Source organism: Trichomycterus rosablanca, chromosome 9, assembly GCF_030014385.1.
Source record: "Trichomycterus rosablanca isolate fTriRos1 chromosome 9, fTriRos1.hap1, whole genome shotgun sequence".
In the NCBI taxonomy this organism is placed as follows: Eukaryota; Metazoa; Chordata; class Actinopteri; order Siluriformes; family Trichomycteridae; genus Trichomycterus; species Trichomycterus rosablanca.
Genome location: NC_085996.1, coordinates 10,885,685 through 10,903,610, shown reverse-complemented (window position 1 = coordinate 10,903,610; position 17,926 = coordinate 10,885,685). Strand labels below are relative to the sequence as shown.

Sequence of the window (17,926 nt, the reverse complement as noted above, 5' to 3'; positions counted from 1 at the left end):
TTAGTGTGTTGCAAGCCTTTAAAATTTGTTCATATTTACTAAATCAAATTGGTTAGAAAAACATCTTTGTATTTTTGTCAGTTTAATAAAGGTTCAAGAGCATTAACAAATCACAAATTCTTAATTTTATTTCATTTTTGGTCAGCAAATTAGGTTTGTAAAAAAATCTCACATTTTTGGTTGCTCAGCTGCTTTTGATAGCAATTATCAAGATTCTGGTACAGTTCAGTTTGGATCTTTGACCACTGTTCTTGCCAAAATTTATTGAGTTTAACCAAATTTGTTGGATTTCTGGCCTGGGTTTGACTTTTTTCTATACAGTGTTCATATTCTCATTAGGGTTGAGGTCAGGAACTTAGACCCCTCTCCATGGATCATAATACTACTCAGGTACTCATGTAGCTACTCAGAAGGTAGGAAATCCAACTCTGATTTACTCTCCAGAAGCACTCAGAAGATTCTTCAGACTGGATATGTTTGCCTTTGGCTGGCCAAATATCGCTATATCTCATTGTCATTATCACAAACCCTGAATATAAACCTCAGTTTTTAAGTAAAATAATAAACTGATTTTCTCACGTCATTTCTTGTAAAAAAATCTTTTATAGAATTGCATTGCTTACAGTCTGTGATTCATCCTCATCAATGCTCTGGCACTTCACTGTCAAAGGAAATAGTATAACTGTCTTGGCACATTCTCAGCCATTCATGCCTACTTCTGATAAACTCCAAGCTCCTGTAGAAAAAAAGAGAGAAATCTTTCCTGACTTCCAAGATAAAATCTGAGCTGTCAGAATATATAGGCATGCAATCATTCAGCTAAAATCTTGGCTTTTTCCAGTTTCATTAAAAAGATCAGGGTTGACGGTGGAGGAGATGATGAAGCATCAAATTGATTTCAGGGAATAATTTAAGAGCAGAGACAGCAGAATGATTTGGGAAAAGGCAAGAAATCTGACGGCTTTCTGCCTAAGCCAGTTGTAATTAAACTGTAGGGGGTAAGCAAAATTCATTTTCACCTAACGTTTTAATTATGGAACAGTTTAAAAAATATATTCAAGTATAATATGATAATAATAATTGCTTACTTCTAAGTGCCTTTACTAGTCAACTTACCCTAAATTGTCCATTTGAAGGTTTTGTCAGTGTTTTATTTGTTTATAAAGAAAATGTGCTTCTTTAGTAATGGTGGTTGGATGTTAGTGTAGGAATAACTTCTGTCTTGGTCAACTATTATCTTCTGATCAGAAGTGTAACTCTACCCCATGATATGAAACGTATGGGAAACAAAAACTCTTGATAGCAAGTTCTACTTAATTTGATAAACCACCAAGCATTAAGCATTATTCTTATTGAAGGTCTATTAAAATCAGCACATTTTATTAACTATACAACTGACTCTATGTAGTTGCTTGGCATTCAGCATTTAAATGCCTTCAGGAAGTGTAGAGAATATGTTGTTTTTTAACCTTTCATAGGTACAGTGTAATTTTATTACACATCCAGTGCAGACATTTTTTTTTTATTTTTACACATACTGTCAATTTACTTTGTTCCTAATGGGAAAAGAAATCTCCAATCTTGTTACGCATTATAGCTGAAGCTCTATTTTAATGGCAAAGAGAGGTGGCACAAAGTAATACATGCAAGATGTAGTGTCATAGGTTTAATTTTCTTTTTTTAAATGAATTGTACTGAAGAGCTACACATGCTGACGTTTTAAACCACTTAAATGACTTACACTGATCAGCCATAACATTAAAACCACCTCCTTGTTTCTAAACACATTGTCCGTTTTATTGGCTCCACTTACCATATAGAAGCACTTTGTAGTTCTACAATTACTGACTGTAGTACATATATTTCTCTGCATGCTTTGTTAGCCCCCTTTCATGCTGTTCTTCAATGGTCAGGACCCCCACAGGACCACCACAGAGTAGGTATTATTTGTGTGGTGGATCATTCTCAGCACTGCAGTGACACTGACATGGTGGTGGTGTGTTAGTGTGTGTTGTGCTGGTATGAGTGGATCAGACACAGCAGCACTGCTGGAGTTTTTAAACACCTCACTATCACTGCTGGACTGAGAATAGTCCACCAACCAAAAATATCCACCCAACAGCACCCAGTGGGCAGCGTCCTATGACCACTGATGAAGGTCTAGAAGATGTCCAACTCAAACAGCAGCAATAGATGAGCGATCGTCTCTGACTTTACATCTACAAGGTGGACAAACTAGGTAGGATTGTCTAATAGAGTGGACAGTGAGTGGACACGGTATTTAAAAAATCCAGCAGCGCTGCTGCGTCTGATCCACTCATACCAGCACAACACACACTGCAGTGCTGAGAATGATCCATCACCTAAAAATATTTGTTCTGTGGGGGTCCTGACCATTAAAGAACAGTGTGAAATTAGATTAAGAAAAGTATGTAGAGAAACAGATGGACTACAGTCAGTAATTGTAGAACTACAAAGTGCTTCTATATGGTAAGTGGAGCTGATAAAATAGTGAGTGTAGACACAAGGAGGTGGTTTTAATGTTATGGCTGATCAGTGTACATGTTGCATATAAGGTCGCATTAATTGATTTGCTGTAATTTGGTTTTAGGGTGACAAAATGACCATCAAATCAAATCCAGCTCCTCATGCTCGACAATTCTTTTGTGTTCTGATCAGGTGGCATTGTGTTTGAAAATGTGATTACAGGATTGAAGGACCCTATAGAAGACATTTTATTGTGAAGGTAATGAAAAACATTATAGCGCGGGGCAAACAAATAGGCAGTACATAAAGCATTTGTTGCAAAGACTGTGCTGAGAATAAAACATGACATGGCCTGATAGAGTGTAAACACCAGATAAGCTGTAAACAATTTCTACAAGGACAAATTGAGAGCACAAGTCATGTTATTGCTTAGATGGGTTCAATGTTGGCTCAGCATCTGTTTTAGTATGCATTCTATAAAACAGAGTTTTCATATCCGGAGAAAAAAATCTTTCTTGTTTTTAATCATCTTATTTTTCTATTTTTTAAGTTCTAATACATCACCTAAAAACACTGTTTGTACTATAGGGATAAGTCATACAGCTGAAAATAAAAATACAAATACATTTATTATGATACTGAAAAGAAGCAGATATGAAAAATAATGCAATATATTAATTTAATTCCTTTTCATTAACTGTTTTATGTGGTCAGTTGTGGTGGGCACAACACCAGGCACGGGGCAAGGATGCCAAATCATTGAACGGCATCGGTCAACCCGCCACGTCCAGTCATACATATCCAATCATGCCTGTGTAGACTCCCGACCGGCCGATAGCACATCTGACATAATAAATCCCGGGCTGATCCACCTGAGCACCCTCATTAAAAATAATCCTGTGCTAACAGTTCATGTTTAAAGTGGCCGTTGAAGGTGTCAGTTTTTATAATTCTTTTTAGTGAAAGGAACACGCCAGGCAGTTCAGCAATGTTCCATCTCATTGAGAAGTTAATCACAAGTGATGGTGCTTCAGCAGTATAAATAATGAAATAATATTTATGAATTAGCATGCTGTCTGAGCGAGCTGACAGTTGAGGTAGACAATGCATGACGTTTTTAGGTGATTGTTGGGAAAATATTAGGACTCATCAGCACATAAAGCTGAAGAATTTATTGTGGGGGCATGTAAACAGCTTTTATTACACCTGGTCAAATCTGATTGCTGAAGTGTAAAATTAGAAGTCTCACACTTATAGTGGTCATTTTATTTATTATAACTGCTTTTATGAATGTTGTACCAATTTAATACCACAACAAATATTGTTTAAAAAAAAAAACAAAAAAAAACACTAAAACAGACATGATTGGCTATGTCTGACTAGGCGTGGCGGGTTGGCTAATGCCCTGCAATGGTTAAGCACACTATCCAGGCTATCCCTGCCTTGCGCCTGGTGTTGCACCCACCTGAATAAAGTGGTTGATGAAAATAAATACAATGGACAAAATTATGTGGACGGCATGTATATGTTTAGTGTTTTTTCCCTTGCAAATTAAGCTATTGGATACATTTAATGATATACTTCTGAAGTGTTTGACAGTGTGGCAGCAGTTTGACAAGGTTTGGAGAAATAACAGTGGTCTGCACAGTTGAGTGACCACAGTGATGCCCTGATACGTTAGAGATATTTAACATCAATTATGGGCCAGGCTTTCTTGATCAGCTTCAAATGTATAAAACTTAGCTTAGATGTAACACTTGAATTGGTCCTCCAAGTTGATTTTAGGAATTGAATTTGTATTTAACAAACTTGTAAGACCAGAGTTAATTTCAAGATTTGAAGTTAGGTATATATATATATAGTAGCTGAGTGCACCACAATGGTGGACTATTCCACCTTGCTTTCCTCCCAGGGTGCATCCTGGTGCACTTTCTATTAAAATATTTTTTTTTTTTTTTTTTTTACGATGCACAACATTAAAGTGCAGTGGAAAGATTTTCTCTACTGTAAAACTGTATCACATTGGATAAGAATTCATCGTTGTGTCATGAATTTATATCAAAGCTCTTTTATCCACAAATTGAACAAAGGCATGTACTTTTAAATTTGCATCTGCAAAAATGTATTTATTTTTTATTTTTTGAAATGTCAAAAACTCAGCCGCTGTAAGATAAAGCTTAACAAATGCACTTTTGGAGCTGAATCGATTTGCTGTCTTGTAAATCTCTGTATTGTGAGTATATCACGCTGAGGCTGAGGGAAAAAAGATGCCCTGTAAGACAGCACTGCTAGAGAAAAATCAATTTGTGTAAGACACTGACTGTTCTGGCTGCTCTGACCGTTCTTACATAGGGACGTTTCAGGCTTACATATTTTATTAGCTTTTTTGATTATCATCAGAGCTTTATCCCTTTATGCACATGCACACTTGACACAGACTTGAACAACCGTGTCTGTGTTGTGATTTACAGTTGAAATTTTACATGCATTTGTATGGTACAATGTAAAGGACTTCATTGAATTTTGGTAGTTTCTGCAATTGTTTATTCTGTGCCAGAATAAATGGAAACCATACTATTAAAAAAAACCTTACTCAAAGTCAGCTAATGACCAGAAGAATACGTTTCTGCTCTGAAAGCTGTAAATGGATCAAGAAAGTTTAGGACAGATAACTGGTCGCTCTGGCAGCATGAAGTTTTTTGTGAAATGACTGATTGTGGACAGTGCATGGGAAAAAAAAAAAGTGATATATTGAAGGTCTGTAGATATTGATGACTGAGGTGTCCAGTGTTTCTTGAGAAGTGTCATGGAGGTACTAATGGGCATTTTTCAATCCCTACAGTAGTTGACTAATGGACTTCTGTACATTCACACAGTTGTTGGTCATTTCCTACAGCCTTTATTTCCTCACATAAAACAGGATTAGTTGAGGTTATCAATCAGCCATACACTTAATGAAATCCTGATTAACATCCTTACATTTCAACAGTTTCAATAGTTGTTAATGTCATTATAGTGTTATTGATGTTCATACAATATTAATGCCATAATGAACTGTCGTCTCACAGCAAGAAGGTCCTGGGTTCGATCCCCAGGTGGGGCGGTCCTGGTCCTTTCTGTGTGGACTTTGCATGTTCTCCCCATTTCTGTGTTGGTATCCTCCGGGATCTCCTGTTTCCTCCCACAGTCTAAAGACATGCAAGTGAGGTGAATTGGAGATACAGAATTGTCCATGACTGTTTGACATTAAACTTAAACTGATGAATCTTGTGTAACGAGTAACTACCGTTTCTGTCATGCATATAACCAAAGTGTGTAAATCATGACGTTAAAATCCGAATAAATAAATACTGAACTTTTAATTCCTACATTTAATTTTTGCTGAAATCTAAAAAAAGGTTTTCATGGCAGTTTTGTGATTTTGATTCTGATTATCGACTTTTTTCTTTGTTATTCTTATGTGACTTGACTGACTAATGGTACATTTTTCTAAAAGAAACCAAATAAGCGCATTTCAGTTAATTTGAGTTTATTGTTGGTGACTTTTATTTAGACTGTTAATTTGTTCATGTAGAAAGTTTTGTAAGTCATTTAGATTTGTGAAATTAATTCCTTGTTATTAATTTGAATTAGCTGAAACATGGGCAACGTTGACATGAACTTGCTTCACAAAGAAGAAGCTGCTGCTTAAACATTTGCACCTTAACAATGCACTAATGTTTGTTGCTTATCATATAGACAGAGAAAAAGCAGTAGCAGTGGTTTTCTTTTCACACAGCAGCTTCTAAGCCCATGGCATGGTAAAGCTTGCTTGACTGTGGACAACTTTACCCATTTACCAGCAGATTAAGGATTGGATTAAGTCCACTTTTACCCCTAGTAAGAACATATTCTTGATGTTTTTCTGGTATGCAATGTCCTAGTTTTGATAACTGATTTCAGATATCATGTTTTTTGTTATTATTTTAGTTAATTTTTAATCTGCTTTGGAGAGGGATACTGAGTGTATGGTGTACCCTAATGAAACACCAGTCAGTCGCCTAGTGGTTAAGTCGTTGTAGCCTAGTTGTTAAAGTACTGGACTAGTAATCAGAAGGTCGCCGGTTCAAGCCCAACCACTGCTGGGTTGCTGCTGTTGGGCCCTTGAGCAAGGCCCTTAACCCTCAATTGCTCAGACAGTATACTGTCACACTACTGTAAGTCGCTTTGGATAAAGGCGTCTGCTAAATGTCGAAAATGTAAATGTAATAAACACACTTGTCCCTATTCTACTTGCCATGTCACATTTTAAAAACATTGCATTTTTCTTGATAAGTTTGTGACTTCAGTTGGTGTATAATGTGTTGATCTAGTGTGTTTTTAAACAAGTTCTTTGTAGTGGATTTAAAAAGTTTTAAGCAATACTGCATTTATATTAAGCTGTCCTATGTATTGTGCTGTGCTAACAGCTTAATTTACAAGGGGAGAATAATGTCTACCTTCAGCTTAATTTCTTCCCTGTGTGTAAGGCTACACCAGTTTGAACTGCCCCAATCAAACAGCCACTATATCATGAACACAGTGCAAAGAGCAGAACACGATTCCACTGTTGAGCATTATTCAGTCAGAGCAATATGAACCACAGTGACATGAGGCTACAGTTAACCAATTTCAGCAAGGTCATAGCCACGGCAGTAAATCTTTGCCCTTAGTCGCATGCATTCCTGTCCACAAGCACTGGGGAAAAGAAACTTCTATGTGTACAGCTCCTGGATCACAGACATTTTCTTGTTTATATTTCAGGAAAGTGTGAGTCGTTGAGTTTGTCTCATGCCATTACATTTCCTTGTTAGAATTTGTTTTTTTTTCGTATTGAATAAATAAAGTGATCTTTTGCACGTTAACAATTGGCTTCCATTAGGCTTGTTATTCATCTGTCTCATATCAGTTTATAGAATTGCAATCATGATCAAATATTTTATTGTTAAGGTTTGTGTTTAGTGATTTAACATTTTTCATTCGCGTGGCATTCAAGTGCCTCACGTTTACTGGTTAATTTGCACTATGAGGCGGTCCTAGCAATCCTACGGCAATTCAGTTAGCAATCGCTTAGTCAAAAGGTCCACGTTGTCGAAGTCTAAAGCAGCTAAAAACACGACTCATGTAACTGAGTTTGGCAAACTTCCAACCAGATCTGTGGACGCAGAGGGCTTCAAAATTTTCATATTTGTACCGGAGCCTCTCACCATCGCTAGATGTTCTAGGTTTACATTTGACCATTAAGCTAGGCTGTGCTGTGTATTGTAGCTTTCACTTATTCTATCATTCGATCCATGAGTGTTATTTAATGACTGCCGTGAAATGTGGCACTTTTCTGTAAAAATCTGTGAAAAGGGGGCGCCCAGGTGGCGCAGCGGGATATTCCGCTAGCACACCAGCAACGAGTTTCTGAACTCCTCGGTTCGAAACTCGGTGTTGCCACCGGTCGGCTGGGTGCCATCTGGTGGGCATAATTGGCAGTGCCTGCAGCAGATACTAATTGGCCACCGTATCTGCGGGGTGGAGACCGGACTAAGTATGGGTGGGTGGGTCTTCATATGCTGTGTAAGGACCCTGATTGGCGGAAGAGACGCCTGTGCAGAATGCAGGGGCAAGAAGAGGAGGGCTGTACACGTGTCGGGAGAGGCGTGTACAGCGACGTGCTCTCTTTGGATGCAATCTGGTATCTCTCAGCAGCAGAAGACAAAATTGAGTGTGCTAAATCAGGAGGAAAATGGGGAGAAAAAAAAATCTGTGAAATCTGTGATCTACAGAAGCAGATACTAAAAATAAAAAACAATATCATCATGCTTCATCCTACATACTACACTTAAAACAAGAAGAGTGAATAATTTTATTCAGTAGTGGATTTAATATTATTTTATATGTGCAAAGACTAATCAATGTACAGCATTGTACTTTTAACTAGGGCTGTCGAAGTTAACGCGATAATAACGCATTAACGCGACCTCAATTTAACGCGATTAAAAAAATTAGTGCCATTAACGCAAATTCTAGTTCATGTTGACACTTGACTGGTAGAACAAACGTTTTAATGTCGGACTTGCCACCGTTTTTCATTTGCGGTTTGTTAACATAATGTAACCGATCGTGGTAGTGATGCACTTGCATAATAAAGAAATAAATACACGCTATATTCACAAGTTGTCGGGAGCAGAACACTTTATTACACTTAATTAACTTCTTCTTCTGTACCGAATACCGGAAAGCTGAGTCGAGCACGTTAGTTCATGAACTATGGAAGCCCCAAAGGGTCAAAACACACTCACTTCGTGTAGAAACGTCCATCAAACCATCGTCACGATACAACCACAGACAAGTCTGTTACAATAACTACGCCTTATCCCACCTAAAGCACCGCTGATCTACAATGTTTGCTGATGGAGAAATTCTAACCTACAATCTGACATTTACTGCCTAGTATGTGAGTGAATAAAACTCCCTTACAGTTTTCTCTTGTCCCAGCAGTTTTTAACATCAGTACATTTAGCATAAAATGTGTTCACCATTTTAATTGTAACATTTCACTTAATAATCCTTGTTTTCTATAACATTTACACAGATTTTTTTTAATGCGATTAATCGCGATTAACTATATGAAATTCTGAGATTAATCGCGATTAAAAAATTTAATCGTTTGACAGCCCTACTTTTAACTCATTGAGATATTAGCTCACACTGCATTAGATCACTACACAGTTGAACTCTTTATTATAAGTTGGTAAGTAGTACGATAGTCAAATATTTGGCTTCCTTTTTTAATAGCATTTTTAACCCAGAGCATGCTGTTTGGCAAAACAAGAGCATTTGGCATCAAGTGTATCATGGTGACAAGAAAACAAAACTTCCTAAGTTTTCTTTTTAAGACTTTAAAGACGTATGTTTGGGGCATTCAGAGGGTGCAACAGTAGATTATGCTAGCCCACTACTGCTGGGATCCATGGTTCAGCTGGTCATGCATCTACATATAGACATCATTGGCGAGATTTGTGGGAGGGTGGTGGGGGATTGGGGAGGCCCCTTGATGGATTGGCAGTCTGTCCAAGGTTGGGTTCCAGGTAAGCAGACTCAACCTGACCATGACCAAAATTAATCTGTGGTAAAATATGAAAATGAATGAATGAATGTACATTCGTAGTTTTGAAACCACGGCCAGGTTCGAACCTCCTGTTTTTGATTAGCATGGAGTAAGCAGTGCATGTCCTACTTTGTGGCATGCCAGCGCTGTGCTTCTCTCCTCCTCTGTCAGTAGCCTATTAAACTCAGCGGAAGCGGAGCATACAGTGACCATGGCTGGGACATTCTGCTCCTGTGTACATTGAGCAGTCCATGCATTTAGATGAGCGTTAATTCTGCAGAGAGAGTGCGCTCCTCCTCACTGCACCACAAGCTCACTTCTACATCCCTTTTACATGGTGTATTATTCATCTTCTTTCTAATTTATTTTTTAAGCATATACAGTACATCTGATGTTTGACTTGCGGTTGAGATGGGAATAATGATTTAAGCATAAAGAAGGAAAGAAAAACTTCACATTCAATATCTAACATTTTCTTCCACCAGTTGTTAGTTCTTTCTGTTCTCTTAGACTCTCTCAGTCAAAAATAAAGAAGTCTCTTTCGTTCACCTGGGAGAAATAAATCAAGTTCGAATCTTAAAACTAAGCAGGTCATGATTGAGTGACTTAGCAGTAAGCCTGGAGTGATGTACTACCTTATGTGTCCCAGCCGTTGGATTATCATCCATCATTTCATCATGTTTCTGTCATGATGCTTTTTTTGATATTTTCACGCATGAAGTATCGCTGAATGCAAAGCAAATATATAGAACACCAGCCGAATCCAGCAACACTGCCCTTTTCAGCTTATTCAAGGGCAACCCTGTGTGATATTTAGGTCTGTAAACGTGTCTAAAATACAGTGTTGTATGTTTTCTGTAGTATGTCTTTAGGTACATTTAATCAAAGTCGTTACTCAGCTGTAATAAGGCTGCATTGTGTGCTTTTAGGAACCTTATTAAAATCTTGGTGCAAAACCAATGCCTCGACTTTGTACAGTACATGCAAACCTTCAACTTGCAAACTTTCAAAGATGTGAACGTGCATACGCAATAAAGTAAAAATATTTAAAAATCATGATAGAATTTCAAATTTACATACTTCAGGTCGTATAGCATATGGGGGAATAATTTTCTTCATTAACATTTCAGCCTGATCACAGTCACAGTGGGTTGAAACACTGCAGAGAGGCAGATAACCTGGATAGTGTTTCAATACATTGGAGGGCATCACACATAGCATTTACATTCACTCTTGAAAGTGGAAGGAAAGCCATTTGAACAACAGCAAAATTCCTTATTCCTTGCATTTTTGCACCCAAGGGCATTAATTTTTTTTTTTAACTGTACACACAATTTTAACAACAAATATCGTCGCTGTCCGATAAAAAACACATGTCTCCAAAAACCCAACTTTTCAGGAAAAGGAAAAAACTTTTTCCGCTGATAGTAATGGTGCAAACAAACCACAGATAGCACAATTTAGATACAATTCAGCACAGAAATAAAAAATATATCTTACATGTATTGTAGACAGCAAACAGGGATTTCTTTTGGTGAATTCCAAAAAGCACGTCCAACTTCCTGCACAGCCTCTTGTGTGTTCTTTTAAATACTGCTGGTATGAATGCATGTTTTAGCATGAGCAGAGTCTAATCTTACTATACTAGACTATACCTGGTCAAAATCAGCACATTTAATCTAGCAGCCAATGGAGATACTCGTTAAAGAGATTGCGTCGTTGGTCGTTTTGAAATTAGCTGCTATGGACAGACAGAGATTTATACCCATAGTCAACACATGTAAAAACTGCTAAAAGTGGAGATACGTGTTTTTCATCAGACAGCGTGATATGTTTCCATAATAAACTTTGGAAAAAGGTTATTTAATTAAATACAATTGTTTGTTTTGATTTTCATGTGTTACCAGGGCTTTATCCTGGTCAGGGTTGCAATAGGTTTGCTTCCTCTTGGAATTACTGGGCACAATGCAGGAACACATCCCAATCAGTTAAACATCCCAAACCAATCTATCACTGGGCATCAGACATAGCCAATCATGTCTGTACGTTGATGCCCAACCTGCAGACAGCACCGCTGGGGATTTGACCTTTGGATTCCACCAGTACTGGGCTAGTGTAATCTACCGCTGTGCCACCCATGCACCCATTAAATAAACATGAAAATTACATTTTATGTTGGTAGTCTTATGTGCATGATTTTGCTAAAACTAGGGTCTTTTCTTCCCTATAGCTACTTTTTAAACAACAGTGCTGAATCCAGATATTCGCTCTGTTGATGAATCATCATTTTTACAATAGACTTCTGTAGTATTGGTTGTTAAATAAGTTATGAGAAATGTATTAAAGAGTTCTCCTGTACAGGGGAGCCAGCAGGGGATTTTTGATGAAACTTGAAGTAAGGTCTAGGGGTCTGACAAGCAGAGCATGTCTTTATCCATATACAGTGCTGTCAGGAAAACTAAAGTAAAAAAAACTCATTCTATGTGGCTTCTGATTTTTATACAAAATATCAAATAAAATCAGGAGAGAACACAATTTAATGATTTAGTGTACTGCACAAAAAGGTAGAAACACCTAAACCCCCGTTAATTAATGGTTGTGCCAGTTTAACCGGTAACAAATGCAACCAGATTCTTCCAGTAACTCGCCACTCAGATGTAGAATATATTATGGTGGAGAGGAAAATTCATGGTCCCGTCAAATATGGTAATCTGCGTAAGCCCGGAAGCAGCAAGCATTCCTACACATCACAGAACCACCACCTTGTTTGACTGTTGGTATGATGCTCTTCGTGTAAAATACTACTCTAGCTTTGTGCCTGAGGTAACAGGACACACAACTGGTCCTCCAAAAAAATGATTCCAAAAAGCTTTATTTGAAAAGGTATATGAATACCTTGGTGTTTTCCTTGCAGGCTTTTTTACTTATGGTGGAGTGATTATTGCTGACTTGATCTGAAGCCAGCTGGGCCTGTAGCTTCCTAGATATTCATCTGGGATTTTTTGTGATCTAGATGAGTGATCTTGTAAGATGTGCTCTTGGAAGAATTTTGCTAGGCTGGCCACTACTGGGATTCACCACTGTAACTTTTGCTTATCCTTCAGAATTTCTTTTGATCATGGCTAAATGTGATGCTTGTTTAGATCCAGCAAGATCCAGAGAAATGCTCTTCAGCCTTGTGTGTAATCAATTCAGGATGAGGTTGACAAACAAAAAACGTTTTCCATGCGTCCAAGGAGACGAGGATGGCATGCACTTCTTGCCAATGACACCTATTAGCAAAGGGATACCTACACACCTTCAAAAAGTAAACACACACTGCATGGGCAAAAGTATATGGACACTCTTTCTTATTGGCAAAATGTAAGGGTGATGGTGGAGAATTGATTACACATTACATTGGTGGTGAATATACCTAAACAAAGAAGTGACCTCAATCCCATTGTAATGCCAAGTGTGAGCTAGTAGTTATCACCCAAATAATCATGGGGCGACACGGTGGCTAAGTGGGTAGCACTGTCGCCTCACAGCAAGAAGGTCCTGAGTTCGATCCCCAGGTGGGGCGATCTGGGTCCTTCCTGTGTGGAGTTTGCATGTTCTCCCCGTGTCTGCATGGGTTTCCTCCGGGTGCTTCGGTTTCCTCCCACAATCCAAAGACATGCAAGTGAGGTGAATTTGGAGACACTAAATTGTCCAACCTTATGAACTGATGAACCTTGTGCAATGAGTAACTACCGGTCCTGTCATGAATGTGATCAAAGTGTAAAACATGTTAAAATCCTAATAAACAAACAAATAAATTATCATGACCGCAACCATGTTTTGAAATATAGTGTAAAGCCACCAAAACAATCAACCAAATATTATTAATAATTGGTTTAATCCGACCAAACACACCCAGGCACACATGGCAGGAAAGATTCTGTTGAAGGAGTGTTTAGCCTGTTACAAATGTGTTAAAAAGTGTAAGCAATTATCCACCACCACCCTCACATTTCACCAATAAGAAGGACGTCCCTATATATATTTGTCCATGCAGTGTGTGTTTATTTTAATCAGTCACAAACAAAGTAGGAAGCTGTCCCTTTCACTAATAGGTGTCATTGAGAAGAATCCTCATCACCTTGGATGCATGGAAACTTTTCGTCCTCTTCATTTTTTTATTTTGTCAACCTCATCCTGAAACGATTACACACAAGGCTGAACAGCATTTTTCTGGATCATTCTTGTTGCCTCGATCAAGCTGTGCATCCAGATTTAATTAGTTCCTTTGTTTTCATGCCACTGAGTCATCTCTTGCTTTCCACTGCGTAAATGGTATGAATTTGGATTTCTGTCATTTCCTCTAGTCAGACTGATTGAACTGGGCCTGTTAAATGCTTTTCATCACAGCTAATTTGAGATGTGACAAACGTGATGCTGTTACAGTCAACATCTTACATTCTTTAGACATCTTTTGTTTTTGATAGCTATTGGTCTTTGGTTTGGGGTACTCAGAGCAAATCTGGTAACATATATTGAGCCTTTTTGAAGTTCGAGGACTTTATCTGTGTTATTTGTTTTAGTATCTCTTCTTCTAATAGCAGACCTTGATAAGACTGATAACATAGTCTGTTTCTTTCTTATGGAACCACTCCAGACTCAGTGGTGTGGGCACTTGGTTACTTTAAGCAGATTTTGCACCGAAGGTTTATTAGGATTAGGGTTGTGCGATATGACTAAACGAGATACGATACGATATGATACAATATAATGTAAACTAAGTAAAGTACAACGGAAGGCCACTGCCCGTATTTTAGCTAATATTGTTTATAAGTTATCTTAAAAACACAAAACGTTGTAGTTCTGATAAATTCTGACTAATTACATTGTTTATATTTTGTATTATTGTAAGGCTGTATTTGTATTCATATTGACATTATCTATAATAAACAAACCAGCAGAATCTCACAATTACATTTCTGCTGTCTGTTTTTAAAAAAAATCTCGAAAACGTTTAATATTTGATAAAGCTTTGCTATCATTGCAAAATGAAAGTGCACGGTTAACAGCAGCACCGCAACCCAGATCAACCACACAGCAGCATAAAAGCATAACCGCTGCTTACCTGAGCTTCCATTAGGGATATAATCCACTAGGTTTTTTTTCTTTTTGGAGGCCATCTTGTATGTTTTCAGAATATTTCCAGAATATATAAATCAATTTCCAACTGTGTTTGTCCACCTAACTAATAAAAACTGTTTTAGATCATTTATTCTCTCGGCTGTCGCGGTTAAAAGCTGAAACTGGTCATTCGTTCACTAAGCTGTCACTTATACAACAACCAATGAAGAGAGAGATTCCGCCCAAAATCTGATTGGTTTATACAGCTGAATCTTTTTATGAAATTAACCAGAGTTGTTTACGCACCACAGAGTGAGCAAAACGAATGAATCTTTACCATAGATAAGAGCGCAGTTTCGATATATGGTCATTTTCAACATTTCAACATTCCTTTATTTACTTTATCACATGATCTTTAATTATTCCTGCTAGAATTAATGACCCATCTTGTAAAAGTACAAACGGTACTATGTTTGGATGATACGTCATATGTTCTTTACTAATATTATCTTTTTGGTGAGAAACAGTGTATTATGACCTTTATCGACCCACATGATGCCAATTTTGTGACCAATAATTTGCTAATTTGCTAGATGGAAAACCTCAGGCTTTTGATTGGCTGGCCATCTTCGGAAAGATTCACATTTGTTGCTAGTTTTTTTTTTTTTTTTTCAGTGTGGTTTGTTGGACTCCTGTTTTAATTTCTGAATTAATAAATCATTTAATTATTCTAGTCAAAATTGATTTTGTTTCAGTCATAGCCTGTAGATTGTTAAAACATTTTAGTGTGTCTAATCTAATTAAATTCACTTATTAATTTCAATCAATACTAATTCATCGTTTAATTAACTTAGAATTTAGTTAATTATTATTTTCACAAAAGGCCCGGTGGTGTTGGATAGCTTTTTTCTTAGACAAATAAAAATATATTTTTAAAAGTTTAAGCTAGGTTTACTCAGAAGTCCTCTGATAGATTGGCTAGGGTGTTGGATTGGCCCCCTGTCCAGGGTATTATTGCACTGCGCCCAGTGTTTGACGGGTGAACTGTATCTTCCCAGGATGAAACAGTTAATGGAAGTAAAATAAAGCATTCATGTAATTGCAAACAGCTTGAACTTGTTGATGATAAATGAGCTGTTCTGTTAATCAGAACTTTATATTTAAGTATTGGAAGCTCTTGTGTTTCCTTTTAAAAGGAAATTTGTTGTTTTGCAGGAATCACATGAAGGATCACAGCAGAAGCAGCAGGTAGATTGGGTAAGGTATGAGAACTCGTTTTACCTTTTTTGGATCTTAGAGCAACTTTTGGAAGCCGGACAGGGTCGAGGAAGGACTGAGCACCAGCACCTTCATGGCCAGTTGATGAGACACGTCCTCTCGCTATCAGATGAATTTCCTCTGTTTGCTCTCTACATGTGGAGAATCGGAGGGCTTCTTAGACTCAGTAACACTCTGGGGACCTGAGCTCAGAGCTTTAGTTATTGGTGTATTTTTTATCCTGAGTCACAGCTTTTTACCCTGAAGGCTGATTTTATATTCAGTTTGTGGGCTTAAAGGAGATGGAGAGTACTTTTATTTTGATTGACAGTCTGTTTAAAGTAAATGTTCAGGTGAATAAAGTGAATTAAAGTGTATTAAATTAAATAAAGTGAATTAAAACAGCTTCCTTCTGTTTTATTATAATATACAAAAGTACTGTTTAAATAAACAAGTTAACTCTTAGTTTCCTGTTAATATTGTGTTTATTTTCATTTTTCATGTTTTACCACCACTTTGGGTCACGGTGTGTCTGCCTTCCTTGGAATCACTGGACACAATGCAGTAACACACCAGAACGCCAATCCATTGTGGTGCCTCGGCCACACCCTCCACAAAATTTGTGTCTCATATGTGACACCACTGGTGTTTGTGTTTAAGATGTAGACAGTGTTCAGAAAGTGCAAATGTACTTTCAGTTCTTCTATCAACAGAATACAGTTGATGCAGAGTGAAATGATCTGGCACTGCAACAGTGAAAGCATTTTTATGAGCAAAGGTTTAGAGGTTCCTGTTTTATTCATAGTGTAGTATGATATCATTCCAGAATTGTTTTGAAACTTCATATGACAAGATAGAAGTTTGGATTTTAGTGATTTCTACAGAACTTTTCTTTTCCCATGACAGACTGCCATTACTTGTACAAATGTAGGTAAAGGTTTAAACTAGGGCTGTTGTTAATTAACGGGTTGGGGAGGGGTGTCACCTCACTGCCCCCCATTGGCTGCACTCGCCAGGTCGTTGTTATTATTATATTACATTATTTTCCTTAAGTAAATTTAAAATAACTAAAACTGTGCATTTAAAATACCAGAGGCAGGAATTTGGATTTGAAGTGTAACTTCTAAGTGACTTTTAACTCATTCTGATCAGCTATCAGCATATGCAATTTGTTGAGGGGGCCCAAAATGTTTTTTTGCATTGGGGCCCATGAGCTCCTAGTTACACCACTGGTGTTGCATCTAGAAATGGTTCATATTATGAGCACCTGTTTTCAGTGGCAGGGTTATGAACAGGAAAAGATCCTCACTTTTGTCAGATAATGTGAACAGACTTATTTTAAATAACTGGCTGAAAGATGTGTAGCTGTTAACAACTCTATACAGGCATTGGCTGGCTTTCTAAAAATAATTTAGATTTAATAATTTTATCATAATTTTATTAATTTTCTATTGGTAAACATGTTCTTGCAATAAAAATGTGCATAACTGTTAAAATTGTGCTTAGTTATTTTTGCACTCGATTGATTACGATTAATTTGGTTCTTCAATCTTGATTAATCTTGAAAATTAAAAATTGTAATCGCGTGACAGCCCTCGTTTAAACTGATCTGTAAATTGATTGTTATTAGCATAATGCTGACAGGAGAAGACTTCTCAGACAATAGATATAACTAATGGTACATCTTGTTGCTACAAAGTTTGGCTAATACAGACAGGAAATGCATTAAGTTTTCAACTACTTTTAACTACAATTATAACCCAGCTAAGCAGAATAAAGACTCCTGTACTTTCTCACTGTCATTAAAAACGATTGCTGCACTTTAGCATTAGAACAGCACACAGTGTTTAACAGTCACATTAAATTCTAATTCATTACATCAGCCACACCACTCACATGTACTGCTCAACAAACTTTTAATAGGCCTTTTTCACCTGAGAGCAATGAGATAAGTCTGAAATT

At 37.3% G+C, this 17,926-nt stretch overlaps 1 protein-coding gene across 1 annotated transcript in view; it reads left to right on the top strand.

Moving 5' to 3' along the window:
• mei4 (meiosis-specific, MEI4 homolog (S. cerevisiae)) overlaps positions 1-16,369 on the top strand; it is a 41,879-nt gene extending 25,510 nt beyond the window's left edge. Inside the window, exon 5 of the mRNA XM_063001133.1 lies at positions 15,923-16,369. Within this exon, the coding sequence (XP_062857203.1) occupies positions 15,923-16,171 (249 nt within the window). The 3' untranslated portion in view covers positions 16,172-16,369. The remainder of the gene's footprint in view (positions 1-15,922) is intronic.
• The last annotated feature ends 1,557 nt before the right edge of the window (positions 16,370-17,926 follow it).